Raw genomic sequence first — 14,731 nt, 5'->3', positions numbered from 1 at the left:
AGTTCTTTACGGCTTTGACAATCTGGCCATTTGGGAAAGGATGAGGGGGGAAAATCATGATAAAAATATTCTCTATTTAACAGTAAGAAGAAATTTATTTTTTAATTTCTTAGAAAATGGGCCAGATTTACTTGTTTATAAAAAGAGGTGTGATGTCAATATTATTTTCTGCCTCAGACTATTTATCTTATCTTTTAAGTCCCTCTAAAAGTCTAGGCAGAGTAATTAAAAGTTTTCAAAAATCAATAAATAGTTTCATGTCTGCAAATTCCAGGGTAGGATTAGTTTCTGAAAGCACCCAGCTATAGAATTAGCCAGGCAACATCCTAAAAGTTTTTAATTAGTCCTGAAAGAGGAGTCTAAAACAAAGCCAGCTGATTCTTGGAGTAAACCTGAAAGGTGGATAACAGCCAGAGCAAGGTCACGGCCAGCCTGTGCAATAAGAGGCACAATTCATGCCACCACTCACAGTGAGACAAGCTATGACCAAAGGTATCAAAGGCCATATTCACCATTCTCCCAGATGTGAAGATTGTGTGTGCGCCCTTTTCTTTTCCCCAATATCCAAATCTCTGAGTGTGTAGTTAAAATTTTATTATTTTATGGTAATAGCTGTTTATTTGCGACGTTGGAGAGAAAGCTATGAATAGCTACATCCACCAATGAAAGAGCAAAATTGTTGTTCTTTTCCTCTTCCTACCTTTTCTTTCTCTGTGTCCTGTGCAAACAGGCTTTGACATCTCCACTTTCCAGACGCTGTTTTGTAATGTCTGCTAATCCTTTAATAGTTACTCCAAGTATCATCCATGCAGAAAGGTTTTCCCAGTATCACTCACCACTCATCACTAGTATCACATGTAATGTTTCTATGAGCATAGAGATCTATTTTAAAGCATTCCTCATGCTCTACTATGGGCATTATTTTTCTATGTTCTTTCTCACATTAGGCAATAAAGTCTGTGAGCTGGAAATACCTCAGTCATCTCTATTCCTAGCATGCTGTGTGGCATAGAATAGACTTGTCAAAAATAATTATTTTGAATGAGTGACCAGACAAATGAAATAAAGTTATGCCACTAAGAAAATGAAAAAGAAAGTTCTGAAAAGGGCTGAATGGTAATAAGTGTAGTTATTGTGATAGGTAGACAGACACGAGTAGAGCAAGGACTATGAGCTGGGTACCGAAGGTCACCAGGATGAGAAGCCCCAGGTGCCTAGCAACGAAAAATCAATTGTAGGTGGGACTTTGTCCCCAGAGTGACTTTTCCTCGCATAGCATATCACAGGTCATGATGTGTGGACCCCCTGACTTTTCCTCTCTAGAGATAACATCCCGGCCTCAGTTGTATTTCAGCTCCAGGCCCAGATAAGCAACAAGCCAAAGCTGACATCAGAACCAGCTGCATGGAATAATGACCCCATGCGTTGGTGCTGGCCAATCCATTGGTGGCGTCTACAACCCTGAATGGACACTTCCTGGAAAGCTACCGAATATTCTATTAAGATCTTTCCCTGGGACCTCCCCTAAAATCTCCACCCTTAGAATGGAGGACTCAGTGTGCTCATGAGTGAGAGTAATTACAAAGGTCAACACTAAACTCATTGTAGTATATTAGTTTGATATCAGTAGAAAAAGACAATGTCAGGGATAAAGAAAAATTTGAGCATAACGTCTTGAGCTATTGCATTTGGCATCGGTGAGTCTTATGGACAGATGAGGACAGAACACAATAGGGCACATGGTTTCACTCTAATCATTTATTTTTTCTTTTATTTGAATGTGTTATGAGGTCATTCAGGGAATTTTTTTTTTTAAGGCTGCTCAAATGGTTGAAGTGAGTTGCCCAAGGTAATTAAGTTGGTTAGTCACTGAAGTGACATGATACTCCTTGTGTCCCAACATATTGGTCAATGCTCTCTGCTCTCAGGAATAATAACTTAAAATCATAAAACTCTGAAGGACTGAGAATTTGTTTGGAGCTGATATTAAACAGTTTCAGCAACAAGGTGAGAGTATATTTTCTTGTATATCAGACTTCTACATATGTTATTTGTAAATAGATAATTGGTTAAGGAAAAAAATCATATATATTCAATATATATATGTTGGACAGATAATTAAAGCCTTTGAAAAACAATTAACTGCTCTGATGGATTTCAGTACTTGTTTTGAAGCATGGGAACTACTAAAGCCAGAAATCTTCTTTTAAATTTGAAAAAAATATGCCTATTTTTAGTTATAACAAGAAGAAAAAAATGTGTCAAAATGCCAGGATCCAATTGTTGAAGAATTTTCTCCTGTGCTTACTTTATAAATAAATTAATTAATTGATTAAGTCACCATAGATTTAAATACTGATGAAAAGAAGGACATTTATTTATTTGCTCAAAAATAATTATTAACCATTTACTCTGTATTAGTCAGAGTCCTTTAGAAAAACAGAATAAATAGGGTGTATATACAGAGTTAAAGAGATTTATTTTAAGGAATTTGCTCATGAGATTGTGAAGATAGCAAGATCAAACTCTTCAGAGCAGGCTAGCAAGCTGGAAACGCATCAGGTGTCAACTGCAGTCCTGAATCCAGAGGCAGCCTGAAGGTAGAATTCCTTCCTCTGTGGATGACGTCAGTCTTTTTTCCCCTTGATGCCTTCAACTAATAGGATGAGACTACCCACATTATGAAGGGTAATCTGCTTTGCTCACAGCCTACTGGTTTAAATATTAATCACATCTCAAACATACCTTCACAGCAGCCTCAAGACTGGTGTTTGCCCAAACAGCCGGGCACCACAGTCTAATTAAGTTCACACATAAATTGAACCATCACAAACTATGTGTCAGAGACTTTATAGAATTGGAACCCACATCCAATGAATAAATGAGCACATAAACATGAATGACACATGTGCCAAATAAAAGTGTGGTTGCTTTGAGAAGTTACAGCAGAAAACCCGAACCCAATCATAAAGATTTGGAGTGATATTCAGGCTGAAAAAGTGATGCTCAGGCTGGGCCTGAAGGTTAATATGTGGATTAACCACGTTAAGATGAGAGGAGAGATTTCCCATCAGAAGAAAAGGCCTTGAAATAGAAGGAGCACACCAAGACCTGGGAGGCCAATATGGTTGGGCACTAGGACACTTGGGGGGAGGGAGGAACCATATCTTCAGTGTCTTGTCAATCATATTAAAGATTTGCCACTGACAGACTTAATGTAAGATAGTGATGGTGAAAAGTCTCTCTATATGCTTTGTGGCAAGTGGACTGGAAAAGCTGAGTGGATGCAGGATGACCAGAGTTGAATTAACACAAAATATATTTTGGGGGATATTTAGAGGAACATAATGACTAATTATGAGGGTTTGTGGAGACGTAGGTATTACAGTTGATACTAGATTTCAAACTTGCTCAACCTTAGATGATGGTGCAACTCAATGAGAGGAAATGTTGATGAAAGAGTCAGAGTTCACTATGGGGTTGGAGTGATTAGTACTTATGCTGGGGCCACCTGAAGTGATCTAATAGGCAGTTAGATGTGCAGCTCTGAGACTACACTGGCACCTAGGACAAGAGCGAATTGAAACCATGAAAGTGGATCTGATTGCATAGGGAGAGCACACCATGGAAAAGAGGAAGACCAAGGACCACGGTCAGAGAAAACTCAGTATTTAAAGTTCCATTATGGGAGGAAAAGATAAAAAAGGAGAGTGATCTGAGAATTATGGACGAAATTAGCATCTTTAAAGCCAGCATCTCTGTAGCACTCTGAGCCTTCCTTTCATAGCCACATGTCTCTCTAACCACAACTAGAAAAGGTTTTTGATTTTTAAGGACTTGTGATCAGGTTGGACCCACATAGATAATCCATAGTAATCACCCAAGCTCAAGATTTTTAGCTTTGCTCACATCTGTAACCTTAATCCCTTTTTGTCACATAATTTAAAATATTCACAGGAGATTAGAACTTGGACATATTTAGAGGGTCATTGTTTGATTTACTACCAAAACAACTATTCGAAACACTATTGAGAGGTCACAGAAGATAAAAACTAAAAATTTTCTAATTGGATGTAGCGTGTGGAAATATATAAGAGCAATTCCAGTGGGATGGAGATCACAAAAATGGGCTGAAAATGAAATTAGGGAGGTTACAAGTAGATAGTTTTTTTGTTTTGTTTTTTCTTCAAGAAATCTGACTATGAGTAAGAAATGCAGCTCTTGAAAACCACTTAAGTATAAATGGTTATTTATTTTGACTGGGAGAATCATTGTCTATATTAGGATTTGGCTGGTTGGAGCCAAAATTCTACCCCTCTAATTCCAGAGAGCTTCTTGTTCTATCATGAATATCTGAGGAAAAATGAACAAGGGAATCATTAAAAATCAATCAATAAAAATAAAACCTGGAAGATTTCTCGTGAACTGAGAAAATGTAAGTTAAGTAATATTTATTATGAAACCTTTTATGTTCATTTCTATTTTTGAAAGGGTTTATTATGTGGTTTTTAAATACATGTGTTCCACAGCAATTTATCATCTAGTAAATGTGTCTCTAAGAAGAATTTGCTAATAGCTTGATGTTGGCAAAAATAATGTGTTTCACATCTGCTGCCTCTGGAACCCAAAGATTTCAAAATAATATCTGTGCTGGAGAGGGCTGTGCTTAAAATGAGAATTGGCCTTCATATGAAGGAAAAATGGAGTATAAAAGGAAAACATACTCTAATAATTATAAATTAATGAAATCATAATCATGATAGTTAACAATTATTGAATTATTAACTTACTCTTCTCAATATTCTGAGAGTTATGCATAAGCTTATTACAGTAACTCACTAAAACACCCTTACAGCCCTGGCCAATGTGGCTCAGTTAGTTGAGCATCATCCCATGTACCGAGAGAGAGAGAGAGAGAGAGAGAGAGAGAGAGAGAGAGAGAGAGAGAGAGAGAGAGAGAGAGAGAAGCATGGATGTTCTATAACCTTTCGGTGCATGGGACAATTTCTATATGATCTCTATGTCTATCTCTATATATATCTCTAATCTATCATCTCTATCTCTCCTTTTCCCTCTCTCTGAAAATTAATGAAAGCATGTCCTCAGGTGATGATTAAAAAAATTCTCTCCCTTATAAAGTAGGTACAGTTGTGGAAACTGAGGCAGTGCTAGTACACACCAGAACTATAGTCTTAATCTATGCAGTTTACCAATATCAAACTATCAATAACAATAGGGCATAAACAAGAGAAATTCCAACAAGAGTACTTGGTAGACAATAAACCTAGCATTTATTGTCTACCAAGTGCTCATTTTAAGTATTTTACAGATGTAAATCATTACATTTTCACCTCAGCTTTATAAGGTAGATATTTTCCTGCCATCTCACAGATAAGAAACCAAGGCACAGATAGGTGAAATCATGTGGCTCCAGGGTCCAACTTTCTATCCAAATATCTGAAAGATGATTTTTAAAAGTTTTTTCATATAGGCAGTGACTATTCAGACATTGTGGCTATTGTCTTTTTGAGGTACTGGCAATGAAAGAATTATTAATTTTGATGGGCTACTAAATGTTTCCTTTCTGAACTTCTTATCTCCCTTAAGTATAAAGTATTGGGTGATCTGTAAAGTTTGTTTCAGCTGTATAATTCCGTGAACATAATGCTTTCAATATCATATGCCAAAATTCCTTCTATATTTTTCACAAGTATCTATGGTTGTGTTTTTACATGCCAGGATTCATGCTACATTTTATTGTTATAATGATGAATAGTTATTTGCAACTAGAGGCCCAGTGCATGAATTCGTGTACCAGTGGGGACCCTCGGCCTGTCTACAGGATCAAGCCAAAACCCACTCTCCAACATCCTCCCAGGGGTGCCAGATTGAGAGAGGACACAGGCCAGGCTGAGGGACTCCACCAGTGCATGACTGGAAGCCAGGGAGGGATACAGGAGGTTGGCCAGCTGGGGAGGGACCACAGGAAGGCTCCAGGGCATGGCTGGCCTTCTTGCTTAGTCCTGATCTGCCAGACCCCATCAGCAAGCTAACCTACCAGTCTTGTTGTCTGCCTCTTGGTGGTCAGTACACGTCATAGCAAGGAGTTGAACAGCCTTAGCATATCATTAGCATATTATGCTTTGATTGGTTGAACAATTGACTGGATGACTGGACACTTAGTATATTAGGCTTTTATTATATAGGAAATGATTTTTTTCTATAGTGACGATTTTGACCTCTTTAAAGTCTTTGAGCATGTTGACCATAACCAACTACTTGAAACACTTGAACCTTTTGGATTTTATGACAAACACATTTTAAACTTTCCTCCTACTGTTTGGACTGTGACTTCTCATTCCTATTTCATTCTCTTTCTCATCCGCTTCTATGTTTCAGGGAACTATTCTTTCTTTGGTAAACGTAGTTTCTAAGGGTTTTAAATTATCATCTGCAAGTGTGAATTCTGTTCTTCTTCAATGTCTATTATATAGGGTAAGCATTTATTGAGCTATTACAATATGCTAAGATCTATGCTGAGTGCATTACTAAGTGTAATTTTTCTTAATCCTCACATAGCTTCCCTGTTAATTATGATTACTCTTCCTATTTTACCCAGAAGGAAACTGAGCTTAGAAACACCTAGAACTTTAATCAGGTTATACATCCTATAAATGACAGAGGTTGGGATCAAATCCAGAAAGCCTTACTCTGAAACTCTGAAGCCCTGTCTCCTTACCACTTTGTTCTTCTGTGTGAGGTGTAGGTACCACACCAGAAACAGAGAGTCATATTCAACCTCAGTGAAAATGGATCATTTGGCCTAGGTATAGAAGTGTGAAATGAAGAGAAATAAGTGATATGTCTTTCTGAAGTCATATCTTTGTGACAAAATGAAGTTCTAATTTCCATAATTAGAGCATTTCCCTTGGGGCTTGCATGCAGAGGGAACAGTTATTTCAACACCTTTTCCCAGAGATGTGTAGGTATGTCTCCTCTCTTGCCGCTAAAAGAATCCTGAAGGAATGAGTGTAGGAGTATCCGAGAGGCTTTGAGAGCTTTGTTTATGACTGAAACAAAAGAAACAAAATGGGGGAAGGTATCACCGGCCATTGTGTGTGTGTGTGTGTGTGTGTGTGTGTGTGTGTGTGACACTGAATATGTGTATGTGTGATGGCCTCAAGCAGCTAAGAGATTACACAAAGTTATGAGTCAGACTCTAAGGAAAGCCTATTCCAGCAGCCAATTGAATATAAGGAGATACTAAAGAACAGAAATATGACCCAACAAGTCTGCTTCAATTTGACCATAAAGTGAGAGAACTGAGACAATCCTAAAGTCCCTATTTAAGAAATGCCTAGAAACATTGATGTGTCTAGTGGAAATGATTTAGAATAAAATCAGGAGTTTGGAAGGCTTATGAAATCATCTAGCCTAAACTTTGGCCTGTACGTAGTCCATGTGAATTGCCTTAGATAGCACCCATTTAGGACCCATTTTTAAGGTCAGCTCAGAATGCGATTCCACAATCATTATGGAATTACTGTGATTACCTGCACCCACCACCAAGAAAGCCAAGAAATCCTTCTACATCAACATAATCTGCTTGTCCTCCAGAAAGATTAAAAAAGGTTATTATCACCATCCACCTTATAAAAACCTTAATATTCCTAGAGCTATTGCTAAATCACCACATTATCTCTCTCTTTCCAAATGATACCTTCAATCTGATCTTATTTGTCTGGTCTCCTTTCCAAACTGCACATCTGCCAACACAGCAGAAGGACAAGTGCCATATATGAGGCTTGTAGTATCTGTGCCATATGGCAAATGTCTGTCATCTAATATTGCTTAGAAGTAGAGAAGTAGTTTATGCCCACAGTAGGGTAAAGATTAACAAGGAATCCCCAGACAAGCTAATATTTCATGAAAATCTATAGGAAAAGTTCTTCCTTTGCTTATTTGGGTCTTGAATTTTAAAAACAAAAATATTAATGGTAATAATATTCTTATAAAGACCTATGGTGGGAATGAATCAGGTATCCTTTGAGAATGTTTAATATGCCATTAATATGATGAATGCCATTTATGAATCTTAAATCTGTGTTCATATACAGTAGTTATTAATAAAGAGTGATTACATTATTATTTTAATCATCATTTACCATTGGTGGAATTGTCTAACCCTTTCATGTGTTATTCACAGAAATGTGACCTGGAATAGTTTAGCTATCCCAGATACACACTGCTCACCAGAGCTAGAAGAAGGCTACCAGTGCCCACCAGGATTTAAATGCATGGACCTCGAAGATCTGGGACTTAGCAGGCAAGAGCTGGGCTACAGTGGCTTTAATGAGATAGGTCTGTCTTACTGGTAAAACACATTTTTCAGTTTCTATTTTATACTGTTATGAAATGGAGATAATAGATGTATAATTGATATTTCATATTAAGACCAGCTCTAGTATTTAAGAAACACAACTGCAAATTTTAATGATATGACTGAGTTATATTCTACCTTACAATCTATAACATACAATCTGTATTTATGTATAGACAGCAATGTCTATAGAGATTTAAGTAGCTCTCATTCTAAACTAGTTTGATTCTTAATTATAGCATTTAAGAGTGTTTCTTTGTTGAGCAAGGTTTAGGGGTTTTTGCCTCAAAAATAAATAAGACATGGTTTTCTTTCACATTTTAACTCTACTCAAGTGGTCAAGGTAAGTCTTAAATAATTGGAATAATAAGCATCCATGAATTTATGAGAGCTGAAAAGGAATCCTAGAACACAAGACAGCTAATCAAATATTTAATGAATATGCATCAACCATATAAAGGATATACGAGGAATACCTTGTGCTTAAATGTATAGATTTATTTGTGGCTTGTCCTATTAAGTCCTTAAATGTATCATTTACACACAGTAATTAAATAACTTAGTCACTTTAATATGTTTAATATGTCGTTAATGTGATGAAGGCCATTTATGAATGATATCATTGCATTTATTACAATTCCATGCAAATTGCTTGTATTGCTTTTTGAAGAAAAAAAATCCATAGAACTCTAAACCATTATTTTATGCTTTGAGACTATGTCTTAGTGAGTTCAGGCTGCCACAACAAAATACCATTGACTGGATGGTGTAAACATAAGTTTATTTCTTTCCAGTCTGGAAGCTGGAAGTCTGAGATCAGAGTGTCAGCATGGTAGGGTTCTGGTGAGGCGTCCTCCCCTCCCTAGCTTGCTGGTGGCTTTTTGCTGTGTTCTTACCTCAATGGGGTGGAAGTGGGGGGGGGGAGAGAGAGAGAGAGAGAGAGAGAGAGAGAGAGAGAGAGAGAGCAAGAGAGAGACAGAGAGAGAAAGCTCTCCAGTCTCTTCTTATAAGGGAACTAATCCCATCATGAGAAGCAAACCCTTATGACCTCATCTAAACAAAATCACCTCCAAAAGGCCTCACCTCCTAATAAATCATATCCGGGGTTAGGGCTTCAACGTGTAGTTTGGTGGGGAGGCACAAACATGTAGTCCATAACAGGATTATTATCAGAATTATTTGAAAATAACAATGAAATCAAACAATAAAATAATAAGTAAAAACAAAAAAAATTTAGGTTTCAAGGTGTAGGTACATTTAAGGGAATTCTAGACACTGTTACCCAGGGCCTAAAAGAAAAACCTTTCAATAACAGTGTGGTGGCTGTGCTGCTTTTGGAAGCCAAATGAATTTTCTGACTTTTGATGTGGTTCCACATCTCAGTGGGCCTGCTGGACAATGGGGGATTTTACTGATAGTCATACTCTGGATGGCAACTACTACAAAACCAGCCAATCGACCATCACACGTCAAAAAAAGTGGTGGCTGGTAAATCCATTGGCCTTCAGGCAGAGCAACTCCTGCATGGTGGTCCGCAGGGTGGCTTAGTGAATTCAGGGATGAATAGTGAAATGTGAGAAAGAGTAGATGCAGGTCTTGCATTGATGAAGGAGTGCTTTTCTGAGATATGAATTAAACCACAAGACTACATGAAGCCTGTGGACAGAATATAATACTGAACTTGAGCTGCGAAACACAAATTGTTGGAGGCTGCATTTTTTGTAAGTGAAATTTGTAAATAACATCCCTAAATTTTCATTCTTATATTGTAATATGTCCTCATAGTGGATTTCCAGCATTGTAGTTAGACAACTCTTTTGGCCAATGATAGGGCTTCCTATTTCACAAAAATTTAGAAACTAGAAGCATTTCAATTTGCCTTATGCTCTTAATCTTATTGGCTTTAGAACCAGTCTTATACCTCCTGTCTCAAAAGTGCAGAGGCCTCTGATGGATGACATTAATGCCTGTCAGGGATGAGCAGGCGATCACAGGTGTGGCTGGAACATGAGATATATCGATTTGGCAAACTGTGTGGAACAAGCTTCAGGAGTCCTAACAGCTGGGACATGACTCAAATGCCTGGCTGGTCAGAGCCTGCAGCTCCTTCTTGCAGGGGCCAACTAAATGCACCCATCTCTTATATGGAAAGTGGCTGGCATTCAGGCTGTAGGCTGCCTTGGCACAAGAATCATCCAATCCTTTAAAATCAAATCACACCCTGACCATTTTTAAATGCAGCCTAAACCCAAAATGCTGCATTCTATTTCAGTTGGTTCATCGTTCTTCACTGTAACTTACACTGGCTTCCACTAACGCAGGCTATAATCCCTCTTTAAGAGAGAAAGTCTCCTTATAAAGTACATTGGCTTGAGCAGCCCAATTCTAGGAGGGGATTGCTAAGCAATAATCTTGTGGTAGTTCTGTTTATTTGTACATTTCTCTTGCAAAGACTTAGGCTCCTTGAAAACAGGAAGCACACAGTTTCATCTTCATGTCTCCAGGGTCTAGGGCAATGCCTGGCTCGTAGGAAGCCCTCTACAAATATTTACTAGTGGACTGAACAAAGTACATGTCCTTTTAATTGGCTGATAACCAGTCATGTTTGTGTTAGGATATGAAACCATACTAGAGAATTAAGTTGCTTTCTTTTCTCTGACTTTGTCCATTTTTTGTCTATTCCTCATAACTTCCCTTTCTATGAAAGCCTAATTTGATTTGTTTGCTTCTTTTTCTCAAATGATGATTAAATTTGATATCACTGTATGACTAATGGTTAGATAATGAAATGTTGACTTTGTACTATCATCAAAAATATTTTAAAATAGTCTCTAAAGTTTAGATTGAAATTGATAACTACTTCTTGTTATTCTGTGTCTATCTAGATACACAGGCTGTAGCATTTTGGGAGATTTTCAAAGCTCTTATGGGGAAAAAATATAGTGTTTCCCCCAAAAATGAAGAAATTATTTTATTATCAATAGATACAGGTGATCATCTCTTTCTGCATGCAGTTTATTTTAAACCATAATTAGGTGCCTAATAGTGCACATAAATTTGGTCCAGGTACTTTATGTGTAAGTAATCGTGATTAATTAAAAAAGAGCACATTTCTTTTCTTTATTAATCAAATTATCATGTAATACATTGAATTTCAACTCAATTATGTAATTTCATTTATAAGTTCCTTTTGTCCTGATTGAAATTTAATACTGATGTTGGAAATTCAATTTTTAAAATATCTTAAAAGCTAGAGTCATTAAGTAGAAAATAATTATAAAGAGCCCCCATTGTAAGATTGCAGAGTAAAGACACCTTTGCATCTCTAAAATCACCCAAACATCAAAGAGACTGAGAAACCAAAATACAACTCATATATTTAAGGACTCTGAAAACACACACACACACACACACACACACACACACACACACACACTATAACCATAAATCAATCAGAGGGCCAGATGACTAATGAAAAACTTCCTGAAAGGATTCTGGTTTCAGAGGATCTCAGACAGACAGCAAAATGCTGACATTCTGAAATAACAAATGATCCCAGTGGAGCAGAGCAGAGCAGCCCTCTGTTGGAGGGGAAATCAGTGTGTAGCTGACTGTGGGAGCTTTCTGGGTCTCCATGCGGCACCACAGAGTAGTGACCCTTGTTTTTGCAAGGAGTTTGTAGTGAAGTAGGGGATAGACACTCCATTGTGAGAGGCCCAGGGTCGCTGATCCATGTGGACCAGGACAAAGGAAAGACCCAGCTTAAGGTTTGAGAATCTGGCTGTACCTTAGGATGAGCTATACTTTAGGACCATTATTCCCAGGCCCAATAAACCGAAATTTTAGAGGGATCCCTGGCAGAGATGGCTTTAAAAAGTTTTCCAAATGATTCATAATTCAGTGCATGCAATGTTGTGAACCACTGGATTGATACACACACATACCCACCTAAAAAGCTTCATTTCTATCCCATCATACCACCTCATTCCTCCTCTACATGATACAGAGACAAATAGTGGGTCCCATAAAATTGAAGTCAAGGTGAGTAATAATAATAAAATAAAATAAAAGAATCATGGTCATGTCTATAAAAATGTACCTTTAGGTGCATTTAAAACTGGGGGAAAAATATTCCAGATAAATAACTTAAAAAATAAAACTGTAGAAGAAGAAGGCCTGAGTATATGGATTAAAAAGGTACAACTTGTAAATGAACATAGAATAATCAACACTGAGGTATATCTTAGTAAAGATGCTGGAATTCAAAGCTAAAAAAAAAAATATCCACTAAGCATTCAGGGGGGGAAAAATGATCTAGTCATTTTTATGGGAGGCCATCGGAGAAACATCACTCTTTGGGGTATAATGACACAATGTTTACAAAGTCTTAGGGAAATACTAGTGATGTCTTGAACTCTTCTTATTTTTGAGAGTCAAGAACTCAGACTTTATTTTATATGAAATATTGAAGTCATTCATCTAATCAGGAATGACTGGTCATGAGACTAGTCTCCAATATCTATTTACTGATACAACCCTAGGATTTAGGGAATATATATAAATATTAAAAATTATGGTTGTGTAAAAAAAGAGGAGACAAAGAGGGAAGGGAATATAATGATGTTGCTGTCCTTATCATTTATAGTTAGCAGTAAAAACAAGCATGAAAATATATATTACATGGATCATATAAGGAGGTATTTGTACATTTGCCATGAGAATGTATTACAAAGACAAAAATTACTTTAGAAAAAATTCATAACTCAAAATAATGGCTCCGAAGGTTTCAACCACAGTTGTAGTCACTAGTGTGGTGACCTTGGGAAAGTAATTACTCCTACATGCCTCATTTTCCTGATCTGTGAAATAGGTAAGTTATAGACCTCCGCTGTAGGGCTAATGTGAGGAGTAACTGAGAAGCTGCACTTGTAATAGTGTCTACCGCAGAGCAAACACACAGTGAGTTATAAATTAGTTCACAGTAGCAAAATATGAAAGCATCTTTATGTTATTTCAGGAAAAAATTATAACTTTAATACTGGAGGGCAGGACATAGATGCTTCCGGATTAACATCCTGGTGTCTGATATTCTCTTTCTGTTTTATTTACAATAGTTTGCTACTCAGATTGTTCAAGATTTTACAGCAAGGGAGAAGAAGAGAAGAATGGGGACAATGTGTTCTTAATCTCATATTATGTCCCTATTAACTAACACCCCAATTTTTATTTCATTCTAATTAATGTATAGAATTCTAGAGGTCCAGTATTTTATGGTGTTTGGTTTTCATTAATCAATTTTGTCTCTCCTGCCAGTCTCAAAACTACCCCTTTGTGTTTTATCTGCCTCTTTAGAATATCTTTAGAGTCTTTGGAATGGTATTCATATTCAGCCTGTGCCATTGAATTCGTATGGTCTCACTAAGCCTCACACATTTAATTATATCCATCCTTATACATTTGACTTGGTGCCCCCTCTCCTGCATTTGAGCTACTCCCTATTCTTAGCAGCCTTTCAACGGTACTTCTTCCAAAGCACTGAACAGCCTTGCTGTATCCTGCCCAGTCTCCAGGATTCATTTCTTTTCCTCCCCCAAATCCCTGTGTCTAGCGGTGACTGAATTACTGGATGCTTCTTTATCTCTCTTCCATTTACAGACCTTTCCATTTTTATCTCAGGGTACCTCTTCTACAGCTCATTCTTAGAGACCCTCAGCTAACACATCCCTCTAAGATGTTAGCCTGCGCACTTAGGACATCACACGTTCTGTATGTACTAGACCCCATCAGGGGTCAAAAGGACATATTTAAAGGACAAAAGGACATTATCAAAAGGACATATTTGAAGATCACAAAATCCGTTTAGCAGACATTCAGATTCCATTATTGAAGTGAGTGTGTGGGGAGATAGGTGGTAAGCACACAGTGAAAAGGTTTGAGGACAGATGACACCCCCAAAAAATGACACTATATAGAAACAAAAAAAAAATTATATCAACTTATTCTACTTTCATTTTCTGAATTCTTACTCCACTCTCAGCCGCTCCCTTCCACATGCTTATCAACCTGTAGGACATACAATCTGAGGTATAAAATAGGAGACATTTAAAAATTCTGTAATAGCCCTGAACATAAAATTAAAGGAATTTTGAACTTGGAAAGATAATGAAGTCATGTGGTTTACTAGACAGAACCCCAGATAGGATTCACAGAATCGGATAATTTACTGTCTCTCCAAACCTTTTTACATTTCAGATAAGTGTTTAATTAAGGGGGGGGGGGATAAAAAGTACCCTTCAAAGCTTAGTTGTATTCTTAACTTTCTAGAAGAAGTTTAGTATCACTCACCCATAT

General features: G+C 37.3%; 1 protein-coding gene across 4 annotated transcripts in view; it reads left to right on the top strand.

The window, feature by feature from the left end:
• The window catches only part of NALCN (sodium leak channel, non-selective), a 264,733-nt gene that overhangs the window by 42,467 nt on the left and 207,535 nt on the right, over window positions 1-14,731 (top strand). For all 4 annotated transcript variants that reach the window (XM_045588772.1, XM_036457498.2, XM_036457492.2 and 1 more), the window contains exon 7: window positions 8,207-8,361. In XM_045588772.1, the coding sequence (XP_045444728.1) occupies window positions 8,207-8,361 (155 nt within the window). The remainder of the gene's footprint in view (window positions 1-8,206; window positions 8,362-14,731) is intronic.

The sequence above is a fragment of the Pipistrellus kuhlii genome, unplaced genomic scaffold, assembly GCF_014108245.1.
Source record: "Pipistrellus kuhlii isolate mPipKuh1 unplaced genomic scaffold, mPipKuh1.p scaffold_m20_p_3, whole genome shotgun sequence".
NCBI classification, from domain to species: domain Eukaryota; kingdom Metazoa; phylum Chordata; class Mammalia; order Chiroptera; family Vespertilionidae; genus Pipistrellus; species Pipistrellus kuhlii.
The sequence above is the reverse complement of the archived record's forward strand: the minus strand, read 5'-3'. Positions and strand labels throughout refer to the sequence as shown.